Genomic DNA, 20235 nt, shown 5'->3' with positions numbered 1-20235 from the left:
GATACAGCCTCTCGGATTGCCAGTGGTGGCAGGAAAACCAGAAGATTGAAAACGAGGAATGCATCAAGGGGTGTGCTGTTTACTTGTAGCACGGGCAGCTGGTTAGCCACCCCTCTGCCGGTTTACACCCCCCTCCCTCACTTTTCAATTCCAGCCAGACCCCAGGCTCGGCTACTAACTGGGGGCTGGAATATTGTGCACTGGGGATCAATGCAGCCCTGAGTGAAATGTCAACTGTGGCCCTGCGATGTGTCAGGCTGTGAGGGAGTTGTAATGGCTATTGATCCACTGTGCGCTTAATGCAGAGCTGCCCCGCCACGATGCGAGCCAGCTGCAGCAGAAAGATATGTATGAGATGAGCTAAAAGTGAGAAAATAGAAAAGAAAGAGCCCACAGTTTTGTCCCCCTCCTTCCATCCCTCCCTCTCTGGCTGCAGATTGATCTTCCTCTTCCTGCTGATTCTAACTGGGGTCTGTCATTATCTTACTCTGTCATTAGGGGCTCCATTGACAGCCTTGGCTTGTCTGTGTCACTCTATTGAGACAGCAACACTTTTCCCATGCAGTGTTCCCTACATTTATTAAAGTCTCTGACAGCCATGTCTTAGCTTTCTCCATAGATGGCTGAGCTTCAGGCTGCACCACAGCCTGAAGCTCAGCCTGTAATTGGAAGACGAGGCTCTCTGTCCCTGGTTAGTAATATCTGTGAGGTACAGCTGTAGGTCAGACTGGTTTATATCAGACTGCTGGTTATGAAGTACAAAATCAGACCACCTGTGTCCGAGGGTCAGTGGGAGCAGTAGTATAGACCCTACATTTATGCCTTTATCTATGAATCACATGAGGATGATTGGAGTTTTCTTGCTGCCGCTGCTGGGAGAATATTTTTTTTCTCCAAAAATGTAAGGGTAAGAGCCGGTGGGGAAAATTAAGAGATGAAAGGGATCACATATTGGCGAGGGTTATGCGTTTCCCATTTTGCAAAAGTTTAAACTTTCTATTCAAACTTTTGTTGGTTTATTCCCACCTGAATAAAATCATCCGAAAGCTAAACTAGGATACCAGTATAGGAGCAAACATATATGCAACCCAACTTTGCTCTAAAATTTAACAGAAGAAGTTTTGAAAGGGTATTAAATGTGTAATATTTTGGGGGGTTGCATTTTAGCCTTAATTAAACAGGGCGGTGCAGAAAATGATAAGAAAGCGGTGGGAAGTGGGGAGTATGACCCGTGTGGGTCACCGGCTCAACCAGGGGAGTCTGGGTGGTGCGCCTTAATGTGTAATATAAATTTAACATTGTAGTTCTTGTTCCACAGATTTTTGTTTGCATAATTTTGTTATTCCAGTTCCTCTCGTGTTGGATTTCTGATTATGTATGTGAAATTAGGACACACTGTCTCATACCCAGTGTGCACTTTTGGTTATTACAGCCAAGGTGAGTTGTGATGGTGTCATATTCTCCAGCTATAATTGGCTGCAGACCCCAATAATTTTCACACAGTCCCTAAATCACATTTTTGCATGTATTTTGTGTTTAACTGCACGGTTTTATCAGCTGAAGTGGAGCTAGTTTTCCATTCATACATATATGTATACCAAATAAGTACAGCAGCTTCACAGGGCTTTAAGCAAAAAAAGCAACTACAGCACATTGAACAAAAGTCCTATAGCTGGACTTTTGAGGTTGTAGCCAGAGCCACATTAGTGCACTGCTGTTACAGCAGATTATTTATGTTTTATTCAGACTCCATAAACGAGAGTTTCAGCAGCCTTTTATATCTCAGAATAACAGAAGGTTATTTTGGCTGCTAGTTTTTTTCTGTTAGTAAATGAGTATGAAGTTTAACCATATTCATGGCTCGCTAAACTTGAAGGACCAAAAACCTTTACAATAGCAACTAAATCAGCTGAGATATGGACAAGATAGTAACCAGTGCTGTAGCCTGACAGATGAAATTAAACCTCAGCCTTTCTTTTAATTGGCCTAATAATTTTCAGACGCTCCCTCGCTGCGGTCAGGATGCATAAACTTGTTTGCAAAACAACAAATTTGTGCTCAAATGTCTCAGCTGTTGCTGCTGCTGCTGCTGCTGCTGCTGCTGCTGCAAAGAACAGCAAGTAAAGTGATTTGAGAAGCCAATTTGGTTCAGTGCCAAGGAGTCCAAACTGTTTAAATACCTCACCAGCTTTCCATGTGAAACAAAGTGAAAACAGCAAATGAAAGAGCCCGAGAGATGCAACCCAAACAGGCTCTTACGGTCCTTACATAACCTAAATATCTGATCACATGATTATTGTTTTGTTGTTTTCTCTGCTCCCAGACTATTACCGTAGAGATTTGACAACTTGAAAACATTTCTGGAGGCTGTCAGGAAGTTCACAGTGGGGTGCAGCGAACTGAGATTGGTGGTTTATGGAGAGAGCGTGTGTGCGTGTATTTGTGTGTTACACAAAAATGAAGCTGAGTATAGGCTTGTGCCGGGACCTAGCTGCTTTTCTGTGTTACTGGAGGCACAATCAAGTAAGACCGGGGGGTCTCTGGCTGTCTTGGCCCCGTAACACACAACACTGCTCAATGGGACGGAAGTTATTGGGGGGTTGGGGGTGAAACTGATGACATGGTGTGTGACAGAGACTCATCATTTGAGTGCGATACAAGTGTTTGAGCTGCAAGGCTGTAATGTTGCTCAGCTTGTCTGGAAAGATTTATTCTAGATTGCAGGGCCCGAGGGGTCAGCGGATGCACATGCGGGAGGTTTACCTGGGAAAAAAAATGGACTTTTTCTTTTAAGGAGGGGGGAAATGATGGTGTCCATAATGAAACAATTCACAAGAATCAGCTGGCTGAGAGTTAAAAACAATTAGTGTGGATATCTGACTACTTCTTCATCTGCTGTTTCCCTCAAACACAACAGCAAGTGTTAATGTAATGTTTCCTTTAATGGAGATCTACATAGGCGGGCTGCTTCTGAGAACACAATGCATTTAGGTCTCCACAGAAGTTGGATTTACAGCCACGTTTCTGCCTGACAGAAAAAAATGCTTTTATATATTTTTCACCCACCAAGGAAGGAGAAATGTTTAATCCAACACCCACTGCGAAAGGAAAAAGTAATGCATATCTCACTATCTCGTCTGTCTCGCAGCGAGATGAAATTGAAATTTTAATGCATTTCAGAGTTTTTTTTTTTCCTCCCGAATGGAGACGTTGATAGACACCAGGATGTCATATTTACAGTAGGAACACTCATGGTTTAATGCACTCTACAATACTGCCATCTCCAAGTTCTTCGGAATAAAACATGCTCTCGAACATAAAGGAAAAGCCAAAGAACAAAATTATTCCTCAAGCTTTCTATCAAGCTTCTGCATTCATGGCAAAGTCTAAAGGGCATGTCAGTCCTCCTGCCTCTGAGAGAGGTAATTATCCTTTTCCTGTCAGAGAACAACAAATGATAGCCAACTATGGGGGTGCATTTTCAGGAGCTGAAATTTGTCAAAAGGAAGGAGAAGGAGGTTTAATTTTCTGGCAGCTGCATATCTACTTTTATCATGTTTTTTTTCCCCCACTGGTCATTTGTTGCTTTTTTTTTTGCTCTTCACATGAGCTCGCACAGTGTAGAGCTGTTTGTTTATGTCTGTGAGCTTCTGAGGGTGTATTTATGTGCCCTGCATTAACATACCTATTTATAGTCCTACACTTTCTTACAGTCATCTTTTTTTTTTCTGTTGTGACCATTTCACAGATTATATATTGTCCAAGTAATTTCCCTTTCAGCATCTGTGTTTTTTACCTTTCAGAGAAGGCAGTGAATGGAGGGAAAATTATCACAATTACTCATATAATTGAGCCGTCTTTGTAGCAAGTGCAGCTTCAGTAGCCCCTTTTTTCCATCAGCCAAAATGGTTTCATTATATGGGTTTTTCATATTCCCTGACACAGGGCTCTGCTGAGGGCCTGGCACGTGGATGAGATGCAGGATGAACAGAGCGAATCATTAAGGTCACAGTAGGAATAATTATCCCAGCTATGGAAAGAGCATCTACAGCCTTTTTTCTCCCCCAGCACAAATGCAATGTCCACGGCTTTTAGTCACAAAGAACTTTGTTACAAATGGAGCTTCCACCTTCTACTTATACAAAGAAGAGAGGGGGAGAGCAAGACTTGTATCAACATGACAATTTTCCATCATTAAGACTAATGACAGGCACAGACTGTGGGGATCAAGGGGAGCACAAAAAAGAGAGGCGCATTCAGGTGTTGGCTGAGTGCTGACCTCCTTCCTGTCTTTGTTGGAGACTTAACTCTTAACAAAAACTAAAAAGGGTTTCAGACTAAAGGCGCAGTGGCAGCTGAACGTCAAGCAGCCCAGCTCTCCATGGGCAAATGACTTAATTGGCGAATTTGCATGTTTTCCATTTGTGGGGAAATTAATTCAATAAGGCCTGCATGTAAAGATGTTTAATCAATCGTTGTTTTACTGTAGGTGAAATAATTCTCCGTTATGGATGCATTTTATTGATTTCTACCCCTGTCATCCATCTCTCTCGCATCACTGCGCAGACTAAGACTTTAATTTTTCACTCATTTTTTTCTCCATCTAATTTGTTAACGTGAAAGTGGAGCTTAACAAGTGGGACTCTGCAATATGTCCACAAGTATGAAGCATCCGCCTGACACTAGTTTCTTTTACAGTTTAGCTGAATTAAGTAAAAGTCATATTTTTCCAAGTCCTCTCTCCCCAGCCTTCCCTCAGGTAATTGGTCATTTTGCAGCCAATTTTGGTCAGGTTGGATGCTTGCTGCCATGGCCTGACCCCTGCTGCTGCTGTAATGGGGGCAGCATTTCTACCAGTTCACTAGGAGCCTTTCCACACCGTGACCCCCAGCTTTCTGAAGAAAGAGCTGCTCTGAGCACTGAGATGGAAAGAAAAAAAGGAGTTTGAAATGTGACTTTTCAGCTCTGCAATGAGCCACCTTAAGTCAGTCAGCCAGCATATTAGAGGTATATTAGGGAGGCCCTGCTGGATATGAAAGACTTGGACATCATGTTTTTCCACAGGTGTGAAAATCAAGAAAGGATATTTTAAAAACAAGCAAATATATAAATATATATATTTTCAATTTGATTTATTGCCTCCAGGCTTCAGCACTTATAAGAGTGTCAGTCACTTCCGGAGCAACAAGTCCAGATTGTCCAGTTCCTCCCAAAGTGATGAGAAGCAGGAGCTCATGAGGTCACCAAAGCCTGAAAACAAACAAAAATAATGATTGTTATCCCGAACAATTTCTTAGTTTCATTTTTTTAATTGTTTAATTGTTTAAACAAGGAGAGAGAAAAAAACATTTTAGTTTGCTATTAAAATATGACAAAGTGCAAAGTTAACTTTGTCCTGCTTATAAACTGTCAATTAAAATCAAATGAGGAACACAAGCATGTTTTAATTAGGATGTGAAATTGAATGAAAAAAGTCACATTTATACAGGAAGAAAATGAAAATGAAAAACTCTAAATATATTTTAAAATTTTTCATTTCACACAACATAAATGATGAGCTGATAAAATATACTGTCAACTCCGATTATCACACAGAAATGCACCATTAGCTATTAAAACATATTCTGAGGGAAAAAAACTGACACCAAACAAATTTGAGTTCAGCTGTCCAAAATAAATTCTGCGTCCTTCTCTGTTTTATATAAACAGTCAAATAAAACCCAACATGATTTCATCTTCTCCCTCTTGACCCCTATGATAATGCAATAAATTAACCAATGCGACAATCTTGCCTCTCAGATACTATGATTCATTTTTTGTTGTTTTTTTTTTTTGTTTACACGTAACTCGGTAAACAAAATCAATTCGCATTTTGATGCCGCATTGAACATGAAAATAGACATTGAATCGAGTTAATTGTAGTGCATCTAGTTTTCGTTCATTGAGGCTGCAAATTACAGGATGGCAGCGCGAAGCAACGCCAGAGAAGAAGCAGGACAAAAGGCAATTTCACTTGTCTGATCCGCTGCCTTTAAAAACGTGAAATGCAACCTTCGTATAGTTTGACATTTCTGCTGCAGATCACTCACCGAATTGCATTTGGATTTGATGATGTGCTGAGGCCTGCTGTATTCATCTTTATTATTATTATTAATAATAAGATTTTACATCAGTTATATTGTTAGTGCTGTTTGAGATATCTGTGCCCTATAACCATTTAGTAAATAATAATAATAGCAATAAAAAAAAAAAAGAAGGATTTGCACACTTCGGAAATAATTCAATATTCTCAGAAATTCTAAAATCAGAAGGAGGGGGAAATATACATATCCTAATAGGCATATTTGATCTTTTGCAGTTTAAGGAAGAGGAATTGCGATTTTATTTTATTAAAAAAAAAAAAAAGGATTTAAATTTCCCTGCACCTCCAGTGTTGGTAATTAATCATCACTCCCATGCAGAGCCTGCAGGGTGCACAGGGAGCTGAGCCTCCACACAGCATGGATGCACAGTTTACCAGCGCACCGCGGTCGGGGTAATATTTGGCGGCTGTTAAAATGTGGGTTGGTATGGCAGTTGAGGAGGGCTTTCTATCACCGGACTGAAATGAAGTCTGTGACATCTTGGCCCGTTTACCCCACCACCACCACCATCACCACCACAAGCAGCAGCAGCAGCCCCCCTCTCTCTTTCTGTCTCTCCACCTCTGCACTAACCCTCAGGTGAAGAGCAGCAGGTGTTAAAACACCCTCAGCCACAGAGCTACTCACTCCTAATGAGTCCTGCCTCCGCGCTCCATCCATGCATGGAGGACTTTATTTTTAGTGTGGCTAGTTAGAGCCGTGCTGCCCCGCTGCAGGAAGGACCGCTGTGGCCTGCGCTGCCCTCCTGCCGGCGTGCGCAGGAGTCAAATTATTAATGAAAGCGGTAATATTATCACCGCGCCTGCCTCGTCCGAGCCACACCGAGGATGGCTTGAAAAAGAGAGAGAGAGAGAAAAAAATCCCCCTTAAATAGGAAATAAATAGTTGTCAAATTAAGTTTGTAAATGTTTGATTCTGCAAGAAGGATCAATGGGATGAATATAATTTATGCAGGATGCTTTTCTCCTCGTCTCCAAATGACATAAAAATCTCTCATTATTATTGCTATTATTAGGGTGTTATTTTACATTTTTCTGCAAATTCTGCCTCTATTCTGTTAATGGTTTTGCTTCACAGCTGTCTGTAGATACTATAATCGTGGGAAAATAATGACAGTTATCAGTCGCACCCACCAAGTACCCATAAAAATCTGTCCTCTGTTCTGGAAGATGATAATTATTGGTTGTACTACCATTATCATTGTCGTTGTTGATAGAGGAAATCTTGAAGCATTTTTCGAAAGTAATTCCAGAGAAATCACTTCAAATTGGCCTATTTTAGGGGGGACAAGGGACCAGCTTTCGTTATAGCCTAATATTTCACAGAAATCTTTAAATTCAGGCATCCGCAGTCGCCTGGCACATTGTGGCACACGCGCCGTGATGTCAGCGCCTGCATTTTGATAACACATTTTGCAACTTGCTAGTTCTGCTATGAGTTCAATTATGTAATTATACTGATAATCACAGTGACGGAATTTAACTGCCTTTAATTTGTTATTCAGGTGGAGATGGAGGGACTACGGATGGAGCAGCCAGGCTGTGTTTCTGCTCTGCGCAGACACCAGAAGAGAAGCAGCCTACAAATGAAGCCTAATAAAATGAAGAGCTGCTGCTGCTGGATACTTTCTTCTTCTTTCAAGTGCATCCCGCGGAGGCTCCCTGACCCCGGATGATGCGGATTTATTTGCTTTTTTTCATGACTTAAAAAAAATTGAGTAAGTGAACAGATATGTATGTGTATCTATATTTTAAATTGCAGCTCCTGTACCAATTTGAATTTTGTTCTAAATCTGCCGCTGAGGGAAATTGCCTCCAGTCTTTTCAGTAGTAAGTTCAATTAAATCAAACGACAATTATTCTTGTTAGGCTGTGGGAGGCTGGCCGCACCCCATCCTCACTTAGATTCATAATAATCAAAGGTGGCGGTGTTTAACTAAACTGTGATCAGTAAATTGACTGCGGCAAAAAGGGTGCGTAAAGATGTTTGGAAAGCATTTAAATGCGACTAGAAAACGTGTCCATCCGGCCTAAAAAACAGGGAAAAAAGAAAAAGAAAAAAAAAGATGCGCAAAAATAAAACCGCAAGTTTGCCTAAATTTGCAAGACTAAATTTGGAAACTGTAGTTTAAATACAAGCAGTATCCCCGGGTTTAATTTAAAGGGATTGCTCTGCTACATTTGCCGTAATATGCTGTGATGCTGTGTTGTTGTTGTTTTTTTAGTTGGTATTATTCTTGTCATCATCAGGCCTCAGACAGAGAAGCTTCTCATTTCACATCATTGCAGACTTTGCTGTTTCAGTCCTTCTGCTGCCAGGTGAGACCTCAAGTTGCACTAAGTGTTAAATACATGACTAATTACAGGCCTACTTATGAAAATTGAACGCTAGTGTTATGCTAATACGCGTTCACTCCTGATGCAGCATTGGGAGCTGTGATCATCATCTTAAGAAAAAAAGGCTTTAATGCAGAAAGAGCAGCCGAATATTTAAGTTTACTGGCCTTTTTTTTTTTTGCAGTAGCAGTATTACTACTACAAATAATAATCATGTTATTATGGTGAATCTTGACATGTCAGGAGGAAATCTGAGGTTTTGCGGTTTTCCTTGACTTTATCAGGTTCTTCGGACCTAGCCCCAGCGTCACCAATCGGCTTCCCTCTTGGAGAGAGTGGACCAATCAGCGACAGTCTTGATGAATATTCATGAGTCCGAGATTCAAACCTTTGAGCGAGTTTGTCTTGGTCCACAGCATCATTCCTAGGACTTTTCACGGGCACAAACTACATTTTCTTATGAATGGAAAGAGAAAAAATCTGTTCGGCTTAAATTGGGATCCGTCCTTCACTGAGATCATAGAAGGAAAACAACAAAAGCGAGACAAGGGGAACCGCCAGAAGAGATGACAATGACTACGATTCCAGAAAGTCTTAATAGCCCTGCCTCAGGAAAAACCGTTTTCATGGAGTTTGGACCCCCGAGTCAACAAATGTCGCCTTCCTCCATGTCTCACGGACACTATCCCATGCACTGTTTACATTCTGCAGGTCACACACAGCACGACAGCTACAGTCCAGCCTCGTCGTTCCCCAGATCCTTGGGTTATCCATACGTAAACTCCGTCGGCAGCCATTCCACCAGTCCATATCTCAGCACAGTACAGACTTACCAAAACAGCTCGGGACTCACGCAGACACGATTAGAAGATGCAGGTAAGTGTGCCACAGAGTGCTCTGGATCCTAAATATCAACTTTCTGTGCTGGTACGGCTTTCCACTAGACGGTGTAGGCAAAAAAGACGACCCAGATGTGGAATTAGGCTTGGTAATTATTTATTGCGTAAGGCTATAAACAATGTATGCAATTAAGGGTAATTATACCTAAAGTACAGCCTGTAAAACTTGCGCTGCAGTATTCATTGCTGTGCAGCACTCTTTGCTACAACTGTCTCCTCATTTTTCTCCCCTTCTCTGCTTCTTCTTCTTCTTTGCTTTCTTCTGTGTCTCTGCCAGCGCCAGAAACAGAGAAAAACACAGTGGTGGAAGGCGGAGAGGTGCGCTTCAACGGCAAAGGGAAAAAGATTAGAAAACCAAGGACTATATATTCGAGTTTACAACTTCAAGCCCTGAACAGGAGATTTCAACAGACTCAGTATTTGGCGCTACCGGAGAGAGCTGAGCTCGCAGCGTCGCTGGGTCTCACCCAGACACAGGCGAGTGTGATCCGCACACACATAGCTTCACTGCGCAGCTGCGCCAACGACGCATTTCTGCACATTTTTAAATGTTTTTTTATCTCTCACAGCATACATTCTTCTTCTTCTTCTTCTTCTTCTTATATTATTATTATTATTATTATTATTATTATTATTATTATTATAGCCTATAATTTATTTAGTGTTGTTTATTAATAAAGATAATTTATATTTTTTATTATCATGTTTTGCTTTTCACTTTTCACGTGCGTAAAACCGCGTAAAATGGTTATATATATTTACATATATTTTAATGTCTCTCTTTAAAAAATATATATATATCTGCAGGTAAAAATTTGGTTTCAGAATAAAAGATCCAAATTCAAGAAGCTGATGAAGCAAGGCGGTGGTACGATCGACAGCAACGCTTTGGCCACCGGCCGTGGACTTTCCAGTGGTTCTCCCTCGGTGGCACCTGTCTGGAGCTCGCCGACCACCGTGAAGACTTCAATGGGCACGACCGGATCTTACATTCCCAGCTACACCTCATGGTATCCAACCACACACCAAGAGTCTATGCAACAGTCACAGCTCATGTGAGCAGAGAGCTCAGCATCAGGATGGTGAAAGGCCCAGCAGCCGCTGAGCGCGGCTCAGCATTGACAATGCACAACAAACAACAAGATTCCCGGAGTTTGCTGCCGCATCCCGCCAGCTGACACAGAGGCCTCCTCATACCGAAGACGGCGAGCAGAGATACAGAAGAAGAGAAGAGGTCAGACAGAGTGAAAAGGCGCACAATGCGCCAGAGGGCAACCAGTCCGTGACCGTCCCTGACAGCGGAAATCGCAGACAAAAGGATCATTTGGTTTTTTTTGGCTGCTTTTGTTTGTTTTTTTTTTTTGTTTTTTTTTCCAAATGTCGGTTTCTGTTTGTTTTCAAACTCATATTTGTGTGAACACTTCGGTTGTTGAGCTGTAGGCTACATGTTTATTAGAAAACACGTGTTTGTTTACGCCAGATTGTCGGGGCCCAAGGTGATGACGGCCTTAAAAGTCAATTTGCATTCATCGACAGTTAAAAGGGCCACTTAGGCCACAGCAGAGTTTCTCTAACCAAATAATTAACGATAAATTCCAGCGGTAGCCATCAAGCCGCTCCACTCACAGCGCATTCAACCGCAGAGCACAGGGTGCTGTGCGCAGAGCCTCGAGATGCTACTATGTTGTTTCTACGTGTTTGTTATTTAAGTTAAATTATTCGGGCTAGTTTTTTCTGTTTGAGGTCAGTCTGTGTTCAGTTTGTAAGCGTGTTTGAAATGACAACACTGTGTTGTTAATGCTGCACTAACGCAAGCAAAGCTTTTCTATGCCGTGCCCCGATGTTATGTGAAAAATGTAAAAGGCCTGACGATTTGCTGCTTTAGAAAAAAAATTGTCCTGAGGGTGAGCAGCTCATTTGTCACTGTATTTTGTACATAATTTTCTTTTTTTCTGTTCCTTTTTTTGTGCTGTATACTGGATACGCTGTGAAACAGGGTTTAGGCTTTGTGTAGCTTACTCGTCGAAATGTGTTTAGTCAACATAGGAAATATTTAGTTTTGTATTGATCACCTTAATTTATTTATCTGTTTCTGAAGTTTATGTACATAATGTGCAAAGTTTCAAAAGCAGTAAAATATGATTTAAATTATGTCAAGAACGGTGTCTGATTCACCCCACCTCTTCCTCCACCATACCGCCATCACCACCACCCCTCCATCCTCCTCTACCCACCCTGGCCCCTGAAAAGAAAGGCTTCAGCGTGGTGCAGGTTTAATGCGAGCTGACACAAAGGAGTATCATGTTGGCTATTGTAGCAGACACCATGTGAGCGCGTTTGAATTAACTGCAAAAGGGTCCTCGTTTAGATTTATGGTCATGTCTAGCGTTTAGCCTGCATGTGTTTGTGCTGCTGCTCGCTGGCTGCAGATGTTGTCAGACCTCTGGAGTCAAGCTCAGAATTAGAAATCTGGCCTCGCATGTAAAAATGCATCAAGACAGTGTTGTTACGAGGCCTAGTCTCTGCAGTGTGTGTGTGTGTGTATATATATATATATATATATACATATATATATATATATATATATATATATATATATATATATATATATATATATATATATATATGATTTAACCACCACTGTGTCATTCAGCAAAATCGCCTTTCAGCCCTTTCTTAAAGATAACCTCCTTTCTGTTCTACTCTTTAACGATCCTCACTTTTTCACTTTTTCGTCATGAGAGAGATCAATTGGGTGTGTTAAGTGAATAATTGCACAAGAGGCAGGTGCTGCAACAAGAAAAAAAAAGTCTGGCAAAGGGCGGATCAGATGGAGATCAGTGAGAGTGAAAAGTTCAAAGGCCTTCTTGTTTGTTTAACACGGCCGAAGGCTGTGGTTAGAAATAGCCATCTACATGGGAAAAAATGAAATAAATATTAATAATATTTTAAAAAGAAGAACGAGATCTGTTTTTCGCGCGCATTTCGGTGGTGATATAGGAAACAAATTCATTTATTATAGTTGGATTTTAGCAATATTCATAGAAATTCAAATAACACTTGGATGCATTGGGGAAAAATCAAAGTAAACGATATAAGTAATTAAGTAAATAATGATTTGAATAATTAATATTAAATTAAAGTAAAAAAATAAAAATAAATATTAACATAAATTAAAAATAAAATAAAGAATTGAAAAATATATTACAAAAATTAGAGTTTTGTATGTGCCTGCAAAGAAAAAAATTCAAAAAACAAAACAAAGAAAGAACAATTTTTTTGATGCACGGATGTGCTCGCTCTTGCAGCTGTCACAGCTCCATGAATAAATAAATGTTATTATAATAGCAAATTCGGCCTAAAAATATTATTTTCTGGCATCTGCGAAGTCCGTTTAAACCTGACTCAAGCCAACATCCAAAAAAGTAACCAACACAAGATTATTATTATTATTATTATTATTATTATTATTATTATTATTATTATTATTGTAGAACACGTTAAACTAGTAAGCGTGAGTAGTAGCCTTGTTTTTTATGGCATGCTTTGCTTCGATGCCGTCTCCTTTGTTATTCTAATACAAATCTTAAACATGTAGAGCTCTTTGTGTGCAGCCTCACATTTACAACAGGCCTTCGTATATTTCGATACCATTAGGAAAGCAGAGCTGCTGCTGCTGCAGTGAACATAAATCTGCCTACCTAGCCTTAGAAAAGGCGCAGCTGCACATCCAAGAGGGTCAGTGTTATTTCGCTGTATTCTCCCCTTGATTATACGAGCTGAGCCCATCAAACCCAGCATAATTACAGTAATTTCGCCCTTATTTATTCTAATGCCGTTTCCTATCTCTGAGGTAATTATGAGCAATTTTTTTCGCACCGAGGATCTTTCTGCGTTGACAAAAGAGATAGCGCTCTGAAAGACATTTTCTGCTGCAATAGGAGGGGAAAAAAAGTGAAATAGGTGAGGTGCCATTTCGTCACCGTTCCCTTTAGACTTAGCCTATGTATAAGACTGACAAATTGCTTGCAGGTGTACATCACCGAGTTGTCAATGCGAAGAGGCTTCAAAATGAGCAAAGCACAATGTAAGAGTAACGAGTGCAGCGACTATAAAGAAGAACTTCTCTGTCTCCTCTTCCTTGCATCTTCTCTCCATGTGAGCGGCTTTCTAAGCCATGGGAGATTTCAGCTAAAAGAAGCTCCTCGGTTGCACTTTAACACTGAAGTTGGAGGATAAAATAGTCCACGTGTAATATATTTTTCTTTACCCCTCCTGCTTCTTGAGGATCTAGTCTTTGAAACGGCATCAAAGAATCAGCATCATTCACGGATGAGAATACAAATTAATAAAGGCTGTGCGCAATGAAAGAAATGGACAAATCGAGCCTCATTGCGCACTCGGCGAAGCCCCTAAAATGTAAGAAATAAACATGTGGTACACACCTTTCAGCTTGAAATTGAAGAGACAAGCTTGCCCTCTCTGGATTTTCAGATATCAGCATGGAGGCAGATCAGCACCACCAGCAAGAAGCAGCAGCAGTCCTTCAGCACAGACTCAAGACGAGCGCTTAAATCCCACAAAATGTGTCCCATGTGTCGGTCTAAGCTATAGCAGCAGAGTTCAGAATATGACTGAAAATGTCTGCTTTATTTCCCCTCTTTATAGCTGATGGGGAAAAAAATGTAGATTATTAGCATAAATGTTTACTCCTCATTACGCTGATGACATTGTGCACTCGAGATCTTGGTAATCTTTGGGGGAAATTATGAGTAATTTTTTAAAATTTAAAGCAGCAGTTACCATGCAATTCAGGCTAATTCTGCGTAGGCTCCACACGGATATAATTACCGTCGAGTCAAGATGTTAGGCTAAAAACTATGCATTGATATTCCCATTTATTATGTACATACAACTTTGACAATGTTGATGCTTGAAATAGCGGGAAATTGTCTTGTGTAAAAATTACACCCCATATTAGGACATCTAAAATTGCGAAGAATTATATAGTAATTGCAGGCTTTCAGATTTGAAAGCCAGAATGCTCAAACCAGAGCAAATGTGGATGAAATTACAGATCAGGGTATAAATTAGGATAGGGGGGTATGGCATTTACAAGTTGCCCAGAGAAATGCAAAAAGTATAAACCACAGCAGCTCTAATCCATGAATGAAATCACAGGGAGCAACAGAAAGCACCCAGAACCCCCCCCCCCCCCCCCCTTTATTTTATTTTATGACGCAAACAATAAATTAAAGCAAGCAAAATGTGTTATTTTGGAGCATTTTTTAAGTGCACGCTTGTACACTATTTGCAACACTGATTTTTTAGACGCGTGTACATAGGGGGGGCTGCATGTGTCTGATACTGTCAGCCCTAGGGGTGGGGTGGGGTTGGTTGGTGGGGGGCTTCATCATGCAGATACAGCAACCGCTGACAAGCTGCAGTCTTAATTATGTACAAGGAAGAGGTCCCACTTTATGGCCTGTAGTCTTTTGAAGAGAAGCGTGTGGGACCATGCACCGTATATCACCATCTTTGTGTGGGAGCCATGTGTAAATAACACGAGCCCCGCTCTACCTGTCTGTTGGAGTCAAAACATCTCTAATAAACATTTTCTCAATTAAATCTATAATAAAACAGGGTTTCCTGCATGGCTCCAATAAATTGTTTTTTTGGACGTATGCCTGTGTTTTCCATGTTGCCCACAGGCCCTACAAGCAGCCAAATAATGTGGGTCAAGCTGCTCGTCTTCGAAGATCAGAGACCTCGCTTGTGAGGCGTGAGAAATGTTTCCATGATGTTGTAGCTGCAGGCTGTCTTGGCTCTCGAGTTCCTGTCTCTTTTCTCTTGTTAGGTTGAGTTCATAAAACGTCTGGAAAGCGGCTCTGTGACTCCACAGAGTCTGACGAGCTTGTGCTCATTCATACCCACCCTCGTCTTCTCCTCTCGCATGCCAAGGCGTGTTGATGATGTTGTCGCTCTAAGCTCGGCGTGCGCCCCCCGGGCCTATGTCTCTGCTTGCCTGCCTGCCCGAGCCTCGGTTCGGATAAGCAGCTGCTGGCGGCAGTCAGAAGTAAATTTCAACCGAGACAACTCAGGAGTCCCCCTGGATGCCCTGGAGCTTGTCCACGCTCGTGATATAGCACCACAAGACCTTCATGTAACTACAGGCTACATTTTTACAACAAATTGTTTCCTAAGATTTTTTATTTATTTATTTTTAAACCCATTTAATAAAAAAAGGCACAAAATTAAATTAAATGAATAAATAAATAATAATAAATAAATCTTAATGCATCGACATGCCTTCATTTTCTAAAATGATTTATTTTTATTTATTTACTTTTTTTTTTTGAGAGGGTAAATCCAGCTTTAGTGAACATAGAATGTATTTATACACACATACAAACTCGGATGCAAATGCACAGAAAACATTTTATTTAAATAAAATCTGGCCATATATGAAACACTGCTAAAATAAATAAGACCAGAACAAAAAAAGAAAATACAATTTAGTGTTGATACAAGTCAGAGGGCGGGACAATCAGTAGCTCACGGTGGTTAATGGATGAAGAGCCAGAAAAAGACAAAAAAATAAAAAATAAAATTAAGTCAAAGCGAGGTGGGATATGAAAAAAAAGCTGTTGTAAAATATTTACAAACGTGGATCGGAACACTTATCCCCCCGGACTATTCAGATGAACTACGTGAGGAATGGATAAAGGTAAGCTGGTTTTGTTTTGATCGCACAACATAAATGAGGTCATATTGCAAAAAAGGCACCATACAGTTAACTTGTGCTACATTTGTGACAGGTTGTCCTGCGATTCATGTTTTATTTTATTTTATTTTTTTGCAGGGATGGCAACACACATAAAAAAGGAAGAGAAAAAAAAACAAAAGAAAGAAGAAGAAAAAGTGACGTCCAAGTAAAAGTATATGGGCTCGCGCCCATGCTGTGATTGCTTTGGGTAATAGTGGTTCATTCATCCCTCACATAAACAAAATAAATAAATACAAAAATAACTGTAGAAATCTGAGTCTACCATTTGTAAGCACGAAAACTGGCAAGGTCCATAAACCTGTCTGGTTCCATGAAATCTCCTAGATGCTGCGCGTAAAGTTCGTATGGTGCAAGCACGAGGTCTGCAAAATGAAGGTAATGGCATTTTATTTTCTCTTTATTCACCAGTATTGTCCGATTTACACCCGACGTTTTCTCGTTCTCTCGCTCGCTCTCTCTTTTAAATTTCAGAATATTGTCCCAGCGCTTATGGCGGAGTTGTGGTGATGCTGAACCAGAGGAGGCTGCAGATGCGTGGCAGAGTTCGTAGTTGAGTACCAGGAGTAGTTTGCCAAAAACGACGAAGGCGCAGTTGTGTTTGGAGGGCTGCTGCTCTGAGGTAAACTAGAGCTGACATTGTTCATTCTTTGAGTCTGTGGAAAGTCCCAGGCGGCTGTTGGTGGAGACGTGCACGGGGGAGATTCACTGGAAGCAACATGTTGTTCTGGGGGGATTTCTCCACTTTTCCACAGCTTCTTGAACTTGGAGCGGCGGTTTTGGAACCAGATTTTAACCTGAGAAAAAAAGAAAGAAACTAATTTAAGCTTAAAATCGATTATAAGCGATATTTCCCCCTTAAATCCCATCTTTGTCAGTTTTAATTTGTTTTCACACTGAGACATGCAGTGGATATTTGACAGCGCATGAGCCCACAGATGCAGACTACCCACCTGTGTTTGCGTAAGGCCCAGCGACGCTGCCAGCTCGGCCCGTTCTGGTAGAGCCAAATACTGAGTCTTTTGAAACCTCCGTTGAAGTGCAGCCAGTTGGAAGCTTGAGTAAATGGTTCGAGGTTTCCTGACCTTCTTTGGTTTTCCATTAACCATCCGGATTTCTGGCTCGCTCTCATCTTTCTCTGAGGGAACATTCAAATGCAATTCACGTTAGGCACGAAGGGTTTGGGCATTTTTCAGTGTTGCAGAACTGCTAGGCGTATTTGCACTGTTGTCACTTTAGGTTTGTCAGATTTGTGTACCCCAAATACCTTAAACCTGATTTGATTAAATTATGTATATTTATAAGGCCCTACTAAAAAAATACAAAAAGCCAAAATAGGCCACTTTGTGGACCTGTAGGCTCTTTCTTTGGAAATAAATAAAACAGTTTATCGTGTTACATATTCATACAAGAAAAATAAAGCATCAATACATTTTAGTCAGATAATAATATTTTTGTCAAATACTGTGCATACAAATTAACTCAGACATGTTCTGCAGTGCGTTTTGGTCAAAGACAAAGCCACTGAATACATGCAAAATGCTCTAAAACGAACTTGAGAGCTCGCCTACCTGTGTCTGCGGGAGTTGGCGATGAGTTGGAGCCATAAGAACCGTATGTACCATACGATGAGTTGAAACCGAGGTCGTATGACTTTGCGTTATATGGCACAGAACTCGTGGCGTTGCTGTGGTACTGGTAAGTGCCCAGTTGTCCAAACGGTGACCCGGCGCAGTGCCCAGGCTGCTGGCCGTTGTAATAGCTGCTGTCCGTCGCCGTGGAAACCGGCAGAGTCGGGGACTCCTGCGATTTGTGCAAGCTGTGGTAATTGCTCGAGGTAATCTGGTTCGAATGCATATCAGTATTTAAGTTCTCGAAAACTCCAGTCATCTTGGAACTGGGGGAGAGCAGCCCACTAACCTATGCGAAAAAAAAAAAGAATATCGCAAAAATCGCGACCTAGGCGATTGCGCGACAGGCTGTAAAGCACGACTCAAATCTTGCACTGATGACACCCTTTCGTGAATCAAAACGCATCCCCGTGTATACCTTGGCAAAATCAGCGCAAGGTGTGTCCTTCTCACAGTGGCCTGTGATTATCTGCTACGGTCGGCGGTGGGAGCGCATTTATGAGAGAGTGAGAGGGAGAGCTACTGTGTCTGAGGCAACCAATGAGTAAGGGCTGCACGACTGACTACTCCCCACCGCGTCCACCCTCCATTATTTCTTCAGGTCTGTCTGTCCCAGTTGTCTGCGGATAGTTTTACATAAAAGCATCTCAAAAGGTTTAGCCTGCAGACCCAGGCCTGATCTCCACGCGCAAACTGCCGTTTAAAACCAGATGAATATTGATTTTGGACAATGGATAACACCTACTGCACGTTAGGAAAACGATGCATTAAACTGGGCCAAGAAGCAGTTTTTGGCTTGCAGCACAGTGTATGTTTTTTGTTGGAATTTGTTTATTAAAGCTTAACAGTTCTTTATAGTAAAAAAAAACAAAACCCTGAGCAACAGTAACACTTTTCTTCTTTTTTGTCAGAAGCAAACTAGATAAGGAGGGGACTGTTTAAGGGAAATCTCAAGGAGCTGACACAAAACCAAACCTTGTGGATATCGCCTAAAGGTGAAGGTTTTGTTGCTGTGGAGAATAACTACAGCGCCACCCAGAGGTCATAAAATTTACTTGTTCACAAAATCCCTTTTGTTCACTTACCTCTCTTTTTCTGTCTGCGCACAACTCTAAAAATAAATAAATAAATAAATAAACTAATGGTGATTTAAGCTACGTCACATCCGCGTGAGGAGTCCAGGTGTGTTGGTCGTTTGACACTGTGATGCGTTCAGATCTCCCGGAGATCCTGGGAAAGTTCAGGTAGTGACGGAGCGGAAGTGCAGTTGTCGCCATAAGATGGCAGCATAGTTCCTTTTATTAACACGCCTAAAGCCTAAAGCAGGCTGCTCTGTGTTGATGAGGTTAGCACCAGCATGCATCTCCACAAAAACAAGTCTCTCTCTGGAGGTTTATAAAGAAACCTGCACTGAACTCTGGCTACTCTTTATATAGTCATAAAGTGAAAGCCTAGAGATGAATCATCTCTGATAGTCTCCTCAGTCTCACAACGTATAATACATAACAACCACAAATACTGTCAAAATACCCTCAGAAAGTTCAACTCAAACTCCACACGTAAACTTTGTGCCACAAGTTGCTTAGATGTGTTGCTTAGCAGCTAACAGCTGACTACCCAGTCAGTTAAAAGAAGAAGTTTTTAGTTGAAAATGCACAAATCATCATATCTTTAAATAGAAGCCCACAAGGATTTCACAATCTAGTTCCCAAAGTTTCTAAAAGTAAAATGGGAGCAGAGCATTGTAGCTCTCCTCTCCTCTCCTCTCCCTTGTGGAACCAGCTTCCAGTTTGCATTCAGGAGACAGAAACCCTCTCCCCTCTTTGAAGACTAGACCTAAAACTTTACTTTTTGGCAGACCTCATAGTTAGGGCTGGATCAGGTGACCACCCCTTTTATTTGCTGCTATGGGCTCAGACTTCTGGTGGACTTCTGACACACACTGAGCATTTCTTCTTCATTCACTCCTTTTATTTGTCCTTATTTCTCTTTGTGCTTCTTTTCTTTCTTCTTCTTCCTCTCCCCACCTAACTCACCACAATAGCTAGCTATTCCTTCCTGAGCCTGGTTTTGCTAGCTTTCTCTTCCTGTTAAAAAGGGAGTTCTTCCTTCCCACTATTGCCCATTTCTTTATAATAGTGGATCATCTGACTTTTTTGAGTTTTTAACTCTAATCTTGTTGGTTCTTTACCCTGCAGTATAAAGCACCATGAGGTAACTGTTGCTCCAAAGTGGCCCTACACACACACATATATAGTGCTATATATATATATATATATATATATATATATATATACACTCAACAAAAATATAAACGCAACACTTTTGTTTTTGCTCCCATTCCCCATGGGATGGACGTAGAGACCTAAAATTCATTCCAGATACACAATATAACCATCCCTCCCAAACAGTGGTCACAAATCAGTCCAAATGTGTGGTAGT

General features: G+C 41.1%; 2 protein-coding genes across 3 annotated transcripts; one reads left to right on the top strand and one right to left on the bottom strand.

Moving 5' to 3' along the window:
• The first annotated feature begins 8838 nt into the window (after positions 1-8838).
• dlx1a (distal-less homeobox 1a) lies at positions 8839-10437 on the top strand. 2 transcript variants are annotated; one of them, XM_085374167.1, is made up of 3 exons: positions 8839-9355; positions 9656-9855; positions 10186-10437. In XM_085374167.1, the coding sequence occupies exons 1-3, from the start codon at positions 9046-9048 to the stop codon at positions 10435-10437; spliced, it is 762 nt and encodes a 253-aa protein (XP_085230293.1). In that variant the 5' UTR covers positions 8839-9045. The 2 variants fall into 2 exon arrangements, with proteins under 2 accessions (XP_085230293.1, XP_085230294.1); XM_085374168.1 differs by having other exon boundaries at positions 9046-9355; positions 9662-9855.
• A 6195-nt stretch (positions 10438-16632) lies between these two features.
• Positions 16633-18052, bottom strand: dlx2a (distal-less homeobox 2a). The gene is made up of 3 exons (XM_085374343.1): positions 17734-18052; positions 17116-17300; positions 16633-16959 (listed from the first exon to the last, which is right to left on the bottom strand). Exons 1-3 carry the CDS (start codon positions 18050-18052, stop codon positions 16633-16635), a joined length of 831 nt encoding a protein of 276 aa, XP_085230469.1.
• Between the last annotated feature and the right edge of the window lie 2183 nt (positions 18053-20235).

This window comes from Diplotaxodon limnothrissa, linkage group LG16, assembly GCF_057381915.1.
Source record: "Diplotaxodon limnothrissa isolate DT_005_m linkage group LG16, D_limnothrissa_male_GT1.1, whole genome shotgun sequence".
Lineage (NCBI taxonomy): Eukaryota > Metazoa > Chordata > Actinopteri > Cichliformes > Cichlidae > Diplotaxodon > Diplotaxodon limnothrissa.
The sequence above is the reverse complement of the archived record's forward strand: the minus strand, read 5'-3'. Positions and strand labels throughout refer to the sequence as shown.